At 54.8% G+C, this 11,609-nt stretch overlaps 1 protein-coding gene and 1 long non-coding RNA gene across 2 annotated transcripts in view; both read left to right on the forward strand.

Annotated features, from left to right (window-relative positions):
• The window catches only part of CHD3 (chromodomain helicase DNA binding protein 3), a 100,396-nt gene extending 91,074 nt beyond the window's left edge, over positions 1 to 9,322 (forward strand). Inside the window, 5 exon segments of the mRNA XM_058828490.1 lie at positions 616 to 811; positions 4,615 to 4,778; positions 8,027 to 8,083; positions 8,085 to 8,157; positions 9,213 to 9,322. Coding sequence (XP_058684473.1) covers positions 616 to 811; positions 4,615 to 4,778; positions 8,027 to 8,083; positions 8,085 to 8,157; positions 9,213 to 9,307 — 585 coding nt within the window. The 3' untranslated portion in view covers positions 9,308 to 9,322.
• LOC131574101 (uncharacterized) lies at positions 2,215 to 3,152 on the forward strand. The gene is made up of 3 exons (XR_009276377.1): positions 2,215 to 2,330; positions 2,399 to 3,068; positions 3,100 to 3,152. It is a non-coding gene; the product is annotated as an uncharacterized LOC131574101 (long non-coding RNA).
• Positions 9,323 to 11,609: the final 2,287 nt, after the last annotated feature.

Below are 11,609 nucleotides of genomic sequence, written 5' to 3' on the forward strand. Positions count from 1 at the left end.
TTGATGAGATCATGGTTGAACCCAAAACCACTTGGACCCTCCAGATGTTGACAAGATCAGGGTCAGACCCCCCAACCCCTGGAGCCTCCAGGTGTTGATGAGGTCACAGTCGGGCCCACCAACACCTGGAGCCTCCAGATGTTGACAAGATGAGGGTCACACCCCCCAACACTTGGAGCCTCCAGATGTTGATGAGGTCACGGTTGAACCCAAAGCCACCTGGAGCCTCCAGATCAGGGTCACACCCCCCAACATCTGGACCCTCCAGATGTTGATGAGGTCACAGTCGGGCCCACCAACACCTGGAGCCTCCAGATGTTGATGAGATCATGGTTGGACCCAAAAACACCTGGAGCCTCCAGGTTGAACCCAAAACCACCTGGACCCTCCAGATGTTCATGAGATCAGGGTCAGACCCCCCAACTCCCCAACCCCTCCAGATGTTGATGAGGTCACGGTTGGACCCACCAACACCTGGAGCCTCCAGATCAGGGTCAGACCCCCCAACACCTGGACCCTCCAGATGTTGACAAGATGAGGGTTGAACCCCCCAACCCCAGGACCCTCCCCCACCCCTCATGCTGACCCTCCCCTCCCCTCCCCTCCCCCACGCAGCTGCTGGAGCAGGCTCTGGTGATCGAGGAGCAGCTGCGCCGCGCCGCCTACCTGAACATGACGCAGGACCCGAGCCACCCGGCCATGGCCCTCAACACGCGCTTCGCCGAGGTCGAGTGCCTGGCCGAGAGCCACCAGCACCTGTCCAAGGAGTCGCTGGCGGGCAACAAACCCGCCAACGCCGTCCTGCACAAGGGTAAGCGGCGGCACGGCCGGCGCGCCCGGCGCGGGCGCCCTCCCCTTTAGAGACGCCGCGGCGGCCCCTCCCCCACCTTCACGTGGAGCCCCTCCCCCACCCCTCTATCCGTGACCCCCCCTCTACCCCTCCCCCCGCGCGGGTGCTGTGCTGTGCAAACATTAAAAGAGGGGTTTGTGCTGCCCAAACGCCGCCTCCCGGTGTAATCCTTGCTCCGCGGGGGAGGGGAGAGAGAGAGAGAGAGAGAGAGAGGAACGGGGGAGGGGAGAGCGGGGGAGGGGACGGGGAGGAGGAGGAGGAGGAGGAGGAAAGTTGGAGTAAAGTAATAAAGTAATAGTAAAGTTGGAGTAAAGTAGTAGTAAAGTTGGAGTAAAGTCAGAGTAAAGTAATAAAGTAATAGTAAAGTAATGGTGAAGTTGGAGTAAAGTCATAGTAAGTTAATAGTAAAGTTGGAGTAAAGTCATAGTAAGTTAATAGTAAAGTAGTAGTAAAGGTGGAGTAAAGTCATAGTAAGTTAATAGTAAAGTTGGAGTAAAGTCATAGTAAGGTAATAGTAAAGTAATAGTAAAGTTGGAGTAAAGTCATAGTAAGGTCATAGTAAAGTCATAGTAAGGTAATAGTAAAGTCATAGTAAAGTCAGAGTAAAGTCATAGTAAAGTTGGAGTAAAGTCATAGTAAGGTAATAGTAAAGTGATAGTAAAGTTGGAGTAAAGTCATAGTAAAGTCATAGTAAGGTAATAGTAAAGTCAGAGTAAAGTCAGAGTAAAGTCATAGTGAGGTAATAGTAAAGTTGGAGTAATGTAATAGTAAAATTAGAGTAAGGTAATAGTAAGGTAATAGTAAAGTTGGAGTAACGTAATAGTAAAGTCATAGTAAAGTTAGAGTAAAATGATGGTAAAGTAATGGTAAAGTAATAGTAAAGTAATAGTAAGGTTGGAGTAAAGTTTGAGTAAAGTAGTAGTAAATTAATAGTAAAGTAATAGTAAGGTTGGAGTAAGGTAAAAGTAAAGTTGGAGTGAAATAATAGTAAAGTTGGAGTAAAGTAATAGAAAAGTTTGAGTAAAGTAGTGGTAAAGTAATAGTAAAGTAGGAGTAAAGTAATAGTAAAGTAATAGTAAAGTTGGAGTGCCATAGCAGTAAATTAATAGTAAAGTAATAGTAAAGTTGGAGTAACATAATAGTAAAGTAGGAGTAAAGTTGGAGCAAAGTAGTAGTAAAGATGGAATAAAGTTGGAGTAAGCTAATAGTAAAGTTGGATTAAAGTAATAGTAAAGTCAGAGTAAAGTTGGAGTAAAGTAATAGTAAATTAATAGTAAAGTCAAAGTAAATTAATAGTAAAGTTATAGTAAAGTTGGAGTAAAGTCAGAGAAAAGTTGGAGTAAAATCAGAGTAAATTTGGAGTAAAGTAGTACTGAAGTCATAGTAAAGCCATAGTAAAGTTGAAGTCAGAGTAAGGTCATAGTAGAGTAGTAGTAAAGTCGTAGTAAATGTATAGTAAGGTCAGTAGAGTCATAGTAAGGTCAGAGTAAAGCCAGGGTAAGGTTGTAGTAGAGTTCGAAGGTCATAGTGAGGTTGTAAAATAGTGAGGTCAGAGTAAAGTCAGAGTAAGGTCAGAGTAAGGTTGTAGTAAAGTCGTAGTAAAGCCATAAGGTTGTAGCAAGCTCATAGTAACTTCATAGTAAGGTTATAGTAAGGCTGTAGTGAGGTCGTAGTAAGGTCATAGTAAGGTCGTAGTAAGGTCATAATAAGGCCATAATGAGGTCATAGTAAGGCTGTAGTAAGGTCATAGTAAAGTTGGAGTAAAGCGGGAGTAAGGCGGGAGGCGCGCGAGGGGCTCCCGGGTCGTGGCTTGGCGCTGCTGGCTCTGCTGAGTAACCGTGGTGTAAAGCTGGAGTATGTCCCCGTCCTGTGTGTAAAGCTGGAGTAATTTACACCTCCCTCCCTCCCCTCCTCCTCCTCACCTCCGGGGGTGTTTCTGCATGCTGGGAGTAAGGTTGGAGTAAAGCTGGAGTAAGGCTGGAGGACTCGGGGGGAGCTGAGTAACCCCGGAGTAACCCCGGAGTAAAGGGTGAGGATGCCCCGAGTAGCTCTGGTGTGGCTGAGGGACACCCGGAGTAAGGCAGGAGTGAACCCTGAGTAACCCAGGAGTAAAGCCCGAGTAACGTAGGAGTAAAGCTCGAGTAAGTCAGGAGTAAACCTTGAGAAACCCCAGAGCAAACCAAGAGTAAACCCAGAGTAACCCCTGAGTAACTCAGGAGTAAACCCAGAGTAACCCCAGAGTAACCCAGGAGTAAACCCAGAGTAACCCAGGCATAACCCAGGAGTAACCCAGGCATAACCCAGGAGTGAACCCTGAATAACCCAGGAGTAACCCACGAGTAACCCACGAGTAAACACTGAATAAACACTGAGTAACCCCTGAGTAACAGCTGTGAGTAACCCCTGAGTAACCCCTGAGTAACAGCTGTGAGTAAGCTCTGAGTAATCCCTGAGCCCTCCCAGCCCCTCCCCCATGCATGCAGCCCCCTGAACAGCCCCCACCCCCAGTCTGACACGAGTAACCCGTAACCTATGAGTAACCCCTGAGTAACCTGTAAGCCCCGAGTAACCCCCAAGTAACCTATGAGTAACCCCTGAGTAACCTGTGAGCAAGCCCTGAGTAACCTGTAAGCCCTGAGTAACCCCCGAGTAACCTATGAGTAACCGCTGAGTAACCCCTGAGTAACCTGTAAGCCATGAGTAAGCCCTGAGTAACCCCTGAGTAGGCCCTGAGTAACCTATGAGTAACCTATAAGCCGTAAGCTGTGAGTAACCCCTGAGTAAGCCGTGAGCAACCCCTGAGTAACCCGTGAGTAAGCCGTGAGTAAGCCATGAGCAACCCCTGAGTAATCTGTGAGTAAACCCTGAATAACCTGTGAGTAACCTATGAGTAAGCTGTGATTAAACCCTGAGTAATCCGAGTAACCTGTGAGTAAGCCCTGAGTAACCCCTGAGTAGCCCCTGAGTAACCTATGAGTAACCTATAAGCTGTAAGCTGTGAGCAACCCCTGAGTAAGTCCTGAGTAACCCCTGAGTAACCCCTGAGTAACCTGTAAGCCATAAGCTGTGAGTAACCCCTGAGTAAGCCCTGAGTAACCCGAATAACCTGTAAGCCCTGAGTAACCCCCGAGTAACCTGTGAGTAACCCCTGAGTAACCCGTGAGCAAGCCCTGAGTAACCCCGAGTAACCTGTGAGTAACCCCTAAGTAACCCCTGAGTAGCCCCTGAGTAACCTATGAGTAACCTATAAGCCGTAAGCCGTAAGCCCTGAGTAAGCCGTAAGTCGTGAGCAACCCCTGAGTAAGCTGTGAGTAAACCCTGAGTAAGCTGTGAGTAAGCCATGAGTAAGCCATGAGTAACCTGTGAGTAACCTATGAGTAAGCCGTAAGCCCTGAGTAAGCTGTGAGTAAGCTGTAACCCCTGAGTAACCCGAGTAACCTGTGAGTAACCCCTGAGTAGCCTGTGAGTAACCCCTGAGTAAGCTGTGAGTAACGTGTGAGTAAGCTGTGAGTAAGCCCTGAGTAACCTGTGAGTAACCCCGAGTAACCCCTGAGTAAGCTGTGAGTAAGCCATGAGTAAACCCTGAGTAAGCCATGAGTAAGCTGTGAGTAACCTATGAGTAAGCCCTGAGTAAGCCCTGAGTAAGCTGTGAGTAAGCCCTGAGTAAGCTGTGAGTAACCCCTGAGTAACCCCTGAGTAACCTATGAGTAAGCCCTGAGTAAGCCCTGAGTAAGCGGTTTTTGTCTCCGGGGCGGCGCGGGCAGTGCTGAACCAGCTGGAGGAGCTGCTCAGTGACATGAAGGCCGACGTGACGCGGCTGCCGGCGACGCTCTCGCGCATCCCCCCCATCGCCGCCCGCCTGCAGATGTCGGAGCGCAGCATCCTCAGCCGGCTGGCCAGCAAGGGGACCGAGAGCCACCCCCCGCCCGTGAGTGTCACCTCAGTGTCACCTCAGTGTCACCATTGTCACCTCCTGTGTCACCTCTGTCACCCCCCGGGTCACTGTCACCTCCCCCTGTCACCGTCCTGCCTCAGTGTCCCCGTGCCATCCTCAGCCGGCTGGCCAGCAAGGGGACCGAGAGCCACCCCCCGCCCGTGAGTGTCACCTCAGTGTCATCATCATCGTCACCTCTGTCACCCCCTGGGTCACTGTCACCTCCCTCTGTAACCCTCCGGGTCACTGTCACCTCCCTCTGTCACCCCCTGTCACCGTCCTGCCTCAGTGTCCCCGTGCCATCCTCAGCCGGCTGGCCAGCAAGGGGACCGAGAGCCACCCCCCGCCCATGAGTGTCACCTGTGTCATCATCATCATCACCTCATTGTCACCATTGTCACCTCCCCTGTCACCTCTGTCACCTCCCGGGTCACTGTCACCTCCCCCTGTCACCGTCCTGCCTCAGTGTCCCTGTGCCATCCTCAGCCGGCTGGCCAGCAAGGGCACCGAGAGCCACCCCCCGCCCGTGAGTGTCACCTCAGTGTCATCATCATCACCTCATTGTCACCATTGTCACCTGTGTCACCTCCCCTGTCACCCCCCGGGTCACTGTCACCTCCCCCTGTCACCATCCTGCCTCAGTGTCCCCGTGCCATCCTCAGCCGGCTGGCCAGCAAGGGGACCGAGAGCCACCCCCCGCCCGTGAGTGTCACCTGTGTCATCATCATCGTCACCTGTGTCACCCCCCGGGTCATTGTCACCTCCCTCTGTCACCCCCTGTCACCTCCTGTCACTGTCCTGCCTCAGTGTCCCCGTGCCATCCTCAGCCGGCTGGCCAGCAAGGGGACCGAGAGCCACCCCCCGCCCGTGAGTGTCACCTGTGTCATCATCATCGTCACCTCTGTCATCCCCTGGGTCACTGTCACCTCCCTCTGTCACCCCCCGGGTCACTGTCACCTTCCTGTGTCACCGTCCTGCCTCAGTGTCCCCGTGCCATCCTCAGCCGGCTGGCCAGCAAGGGGACCGAGAGCCACCCCCCGCCCGTGAGTGTCACCTCAGTGTCATCATCATCGTCACCTCTGTCACCCCCTGGGTCACTGTCACCTCCCTCTGTCACCCTCTGTCACCCTGTGTCACCCTGTGTCACTGTCCTGCCTCAGTGTCCCCGTGCCATCCTCAGCCGGCTGGCCAGCAAGGGGACAGAGAGCCACCCCCCGCCCGTGAGTGTCACCTGTGTCACCTCAGTGTCACCATTGTCACCTCCTGTGTCACCTGTGTCACCCCCCGGGTCACTGTCACCTCCTTCTGTCACCCCCTGTCACCGTCCTGCCTCAGTGTCCCTGTGCCATCCTCAGCCGGCTGGCCAGCAAGGGGACCGAGAGCCACCCCCCGCCCGTGAGTGTCACCTGTGTCATCATCATCACCTCATTGTCACCATTGTCACCTGTGTCACCTCCCCTGTCACCCCCTGGGTCACTGTCACCTTCCTGTGTCACCCCCTGTCACCGTCCTGCCTCAGTGTCCCCGTGCCATCCTCAGCCGGCTGGCCAGCAAGGGGACAGAGAGCCACCCCCCGCCCGTGAGTGTCACCTCAGTGTCATCATCATCATCACCTCATTGTCACCATTGTCACCTCCCCTGTCACCTGTGTCACCCCTCCTGTCACCCCCCGGGTCACTGTCACCTCCCCCTGTCACCATCCTGCCTCAGTGTCCCCGTGCCATCCTCAGCCGGCTGGCCAGCAAGGGGACAGAGAGCCACCCCCCGCCCGTGAGTGTCACCTGTGTCACCTCAGTGTCATCATCATCACCTCCCCTGTCACCCCCCGGGTCACTGTCACCTCCCCCTGTCACTGTCCTGCCTCAGTGTCCCCGTGCCATCCTCAGCCGGCTGGCCAGCAAGGGGACCGAGAGCCACCCCCCGCCCGTGAGTGTCACCATTGTCACCTGTGTCACCTCAGTGTCACCTGTGTCACCCCCCGGGTCACTGTCACCTCCCTGTGTCACCCTGTGTCACCTCCTATCACCGTCCTGCCTCAGTGTCCCCGTGCCATCCTCAGCCGGCTGGCCAGCAAGGGGACAGAGAGCCACCCCCCGCCCATGAGTGTCACCTCAGTGTCACCTCAGTGTCACCTGTGTCACCTCCTGTGTCACCTCAGTGTCACCTGTGTCCCCTCAGTGTCACCATCGTCACCTCCTGTGTCACCTCTGTCGCCCCTGGGGTCATTGTCACCTGTGTCACCTTCTGTGTCCACAAAATGTCCCCAAACGTCCTCAAAATGTCCTGAAAATGTCCCCAAATGACCCCAAATTGTCCTCAAATGTCCCCAAATGTCCCCAAATGTCCCCAAATGTCCCCAAATGTCCTCAAATGACCCCAAAGTGTCCCGGAAATGTCCCAAAAATGTCCCCAAATGTCCCCAAGTGTCTCCAAGTGTCCTCAAATGACCCCAAATGTCCCAAAAATGTCCCCAAATGTCCCTCAAATGTCCCCAAATGTCCCCAAATGTCCCTGGAATGTCCCCAAATGTCCCCAAATTGTCCTCATACATCCCCAGATGTCCCCAAATGTCCCTAAAATGTCCCCAGATCTCCCCCAAATCTCCCCCAAATGTGCCCCAATTGTCCCCAAATGTCCCCAAACGTTCTCAGAATGTCCCCAAATGTCCCCCGATGTCCTTAAATGTCCCCAAATGTCCCAAAAATGTCCCCAAAATGTCCCCAAATGTCTCCAAATGACTCCAAACGCCCCAAAAATGTCCCCAAATGTCCCCAAATATCATGAAAATGTCCCCAAATGACCCCAAACGTCCCCAAAATGTCCTCAGATGTCTTCAAATGTCCCCAAAGTGTCCTCAAATGACCCCAAATGTCCCAAAAATGGCCCCAAAATGTCCCCAAATCTCCCCCAAATGTCCCCAAATGTCCCAAAAATGTCCCCAAATGTCCCCAAATGTCCCCAAATCTCCCCCAAATCTTCTCCAAATCTCCCCCAATTGTCCCCAAATGTCCCCAAACGTCCCCAAATTGTCCCCAAATGTCCCCCAAATCTCCCCCAAATGTCCCCAAAGTGTCCCCAAATGTCCTCAAAGTGTCCCCAAATCTCCCCCAAATCTCCCCCAAATGTCCCCAAATGGCCCCAAAGTGTCCCCAAATGGCCCCAAATGTCCCCAAATGTCCCCAAATGTCCCCAAATGTCCCAGAAACGTCCCCAAATGTCCCCTCTGTCCCCTCTGTCCCCAGAGTTTCCCGCCAGGTCCCTACGCCACCCCCCCGAGTTTCGGGGGCGCCTTTGGGACCCCCCCCGGCCGGAGCCCTCCCCCCCCCCGGGGGAGCCAACTACAGCCAGATGCCCCCGGGCTCCTTCATCTCCGGTGAGGGACCCCCCAAAACGGGTCAGGGACCCCAAAAATGGGTCTGGGGACCCCAAAAATGGGCACAGGGACCCCAAAAATGGGTCTGGGGACCCCGAAAACGGGTCAGGGACCCCAAGAATGGGATTGGGGACCCCAAAATTGGGTCAGAGACCCCAAAAAGGGGGTGAGGGACCCCCAAAATGGGATTGGGGGGGTCTGAAAATGGGATTGGGGACCCCGAAAATGGGATTGGAGGGGTCTGAAAATGGGTCAGGGACCCCAAAAATGGGTCTGGGGACCCCAAAAATGGGATTGGGGACCCCAAAAATGGGGTGAGGGGCTCTGAAAATGGGGGAGGGGACCCCAAAAATGGGTCAGGGACCCCAAAAATGGGATTGGGGACCCCAAAAATGGGTCTGGGGACCCCAAAAACGGGTCAGGGACCCCCAAAAATGGGATCGGGGAGCCCCAAAATGGGATTGGGGGGGTCTGAAAATGGGTCAGGGACCCCAAAATGGGGTAGAGGGGCCAGAAATTGGGGTGAAGGGTCCCAAAAATGGGGTGGGGACCCCAAAAATGGGATTGGGGACCCCAAAAATGGGATGAGGGGCTCTGAAAATGGGATCAGGGACCCCCAAAATGGGTCTGGGGACCCCAAAAATGGGTGGGGGGTCCCAAAATTGGGGTGGGGGGGGGTCAGAAAACGGGGGAGGGGGACCCCAAAAATGGGGGGGAGGGGCTTTAAAATGAGGGTGGGGGAGGGGTCCCTTTGGGGGGGGGTCCCTTTGGGGGGGTTCCCATGGGTGGGGGAGGGGTCCCAGGGTGGGGGAGGGGTCCCGGGGTGGGGGAGGGGTCCCTGACCCTCCCCCCCCCCGCCCCTCCCCCACCCTCCAAGGGCCCGGGTTCCCACGGGTGGGGGAGGGGTTTAATGGAATTTAATGGGATTTAATGGGGTGGGGGAGGGGTTTTCTCAACGGGGAGGGGTCCCAGGGTGGGGGAGGGGTCTGAGGGTGGGGGAGGGGTCCCAGGGTGGGGGAGGGGATCCTGACCCTCCCCCCTCGCCCCTCCCCCAGCCTCCAACGGCCCCGCGGTGTTGGTGAAGCGCGAGCGCGAGCCCGAGGAGAGGAAGGAGCCGAGGGGGGGGGAGGTGATCTGCATCGACGACTGAAGGGTGGGGGAGGGGGCGACAGAGACCCCTCCCCCTCCTCATCATCATCATCATCATCATCATCATCATCCTCCCCTCCCCCACCCACATCCAAAATTCCCCTCCCCCCACCCCTTAAAACAAAAAACAAAAAAAAAAAGAAATAAAAATAAAAATTGACCCCCCCGCGAGTGGGGGAGGGGCGGGGTGGGGGAGGGGAGGGGTGGGGGAGGGGTGGGGGTGGGGTGGGGGAGGGGATTTTTTTTTTTTGTGGGTGGGGGTGGGGGAGGGGCAGCCGCCATTATAAATATGAAATTATTATAAATATGGATTTATCCCGGGGTGGGGGAGGGGCGGGGGGGAGGGTGGGGGGGGGTGGGGGAGGGGTTTGAGGGGTGGGGGGAGGGGTCTGAACCCTCCCCCATCCCCTCCCCCACCCCCCAAAACCCCCCCCAAAACCCCTCCCCCACCTCCCCCTCCCCCCACGGGCTCTTGTTTAACCGCTGAATAAACCCGGAAGTTCCTTGGCTACTGGGAATTGGGGTTTGGCTACCAAGATTTGGGGTTTGGCTACCAAGATTTGGGGTTTGGCTACTGGGAATTGGGGTTTGGCTACCAAGATTTGGGGTTTGGCTACCGGGAATTGGGGTTTGGCTACCAAGATTTGGGGTTTGGCCACCAAGATTTGGGGTTTGGCTACCAAGAGTTGGGGTTTGGCCACCAAGATTTGGGGTTTGGCTACCAAGAATTGGGGTTTGGCTACTGGGAATTGGGGTTTGGCTACTGGGAATTGGGGTTTGGCCACCGGGAATTGGGGTTTGGCCACCAAGATTTGGGGTTTGGCTACTGGGAATGGGGTTTGGCTACCGGGAATTGGGGTTTGGCCACCAAGATTTGGGGTTTGGCTACTGGGAATTGGGTTTGGCTACCGGGAATTGGGGTTTGGCCACCAAGATTTGGGGTTTGGCCACCAAGATTTGGGGTTTGGCTACCGGGAATTGGGGTTTGGCTACCAAGATTTGGGGTTTGGCCACCAAGATTTGGGGTTTGGCCACCAAGATTTGGGGTTTGGCTACCAAGAGTTGGGGTTTGGCTACCAAGAGTTGGGGTTTGGCCACCAAGATTTGGGGTTTGGCTACCGGGAATTGGGGTTTGGCTACTGGGAATTGGGGTTTGGCCACCAAGATTTGGGGTTTGGCCACCAAGATTTGGGGTTTGGCTACTGGGGGAGGGGTTTGGCTACCGGGAATTGGGGTTTGGCTACCAAGAGTTGGGGTTTGGCTACTGGGAATTGGGGTTTGGCCACCAAGATTTGGGGTTTGGCTACTGGGAATTGGGGTTTGGCTACTGGGAATTGGGGTTTGGCCACCAAGAGTTGGGGTTTGGCTACCGGGAATTGGGGTTTGGCCACCAAGATTTGGGGTTTGGCCACCAAGATTTGGGGTTTGGCCACCAAGATTTGGGGTTTGGCTACTGGGAATTGGGGTTTGGCTACCGGGAATTGGGGTTTGGCCACCAAGATTTGGGGTTTGGCTACTGGGAATTGGGGTTTGGCCACCAAGATTTGGGGTTTGGCTACTGGGAATTGGGGTTTGGCCACCAAGAGTTGGGGTTTGGCTACTGGGGGAGGGGTTTGGCTACCAAGATTTGGGGTTTGGCTACTGGGAATTGGGGTTTGGCTACCAAGAGTTGGGGTTTGGCCACCAAGAATTGGGGTTTGGCTACTGGGAATTGGGGTTTGGCTACCGGGAATTGGGGTTTGGCTACTGGGAATTGGGTTTGGCCACCAAGATTTGGGGTTTGGCCACCAAGATTTGGGGTTTGGCAACCGGGAATTGGGGTTTGGCCACCAAGATTTGGGGTTTGGCTACTGGGAATTGGGGTTTGGCCACCAAGATTTGGGGTTTGGCTACTGGGGGAGGGGTTTGGCTACCAAGATTTGGGGTTTGGCTACCAAGAATTGGGGTTTGGCCACCGAGATTTGGGGTTTGGCCACCAAGATTTGGGGTTTGGCTACCGGGAATTGGGGTTTGGCCACTGGGGGAGGGGTTTTGGCCACCGGTGGCCACCGTGGCGAGCGGTTTTTTTTTTTTCCCGCGTTTTTTTTGGGGCGTTTTCCCCAAATTCCGCGGGTTTTGAGAGGGGGCTGAGGGATCATAGAGATGAGCGCTGGAGGACTGAGCGTCACTTCCGGTTCGCCGAGTACAACCATAGAGATGGGCGCTGGAGGACCGAGCGCCACTTCCGGTGCGGTGGGCATCACCATAGAGATGAGCGGTGGAGGACTGAGCGTCACTTCCGGTCCGCCAAACCATCGAGTAGA

This window comes from Poecile atricapillus, assembly GCF_030490865.1.
Source record: "Poecile atricapillus isolate bPoeAtr1 chromosome 36 unlocalized genomic scaffold, bPoeAtr1.hap1 SUPER_36_unloc_3, whole genome shotgun sequence".
Classification (NCBI taxonomy): Eukaryota; Metazoa; Chordata; class Aves; order Passeriformes; family Paridae; genus Poecile; species Poecile atricapillus.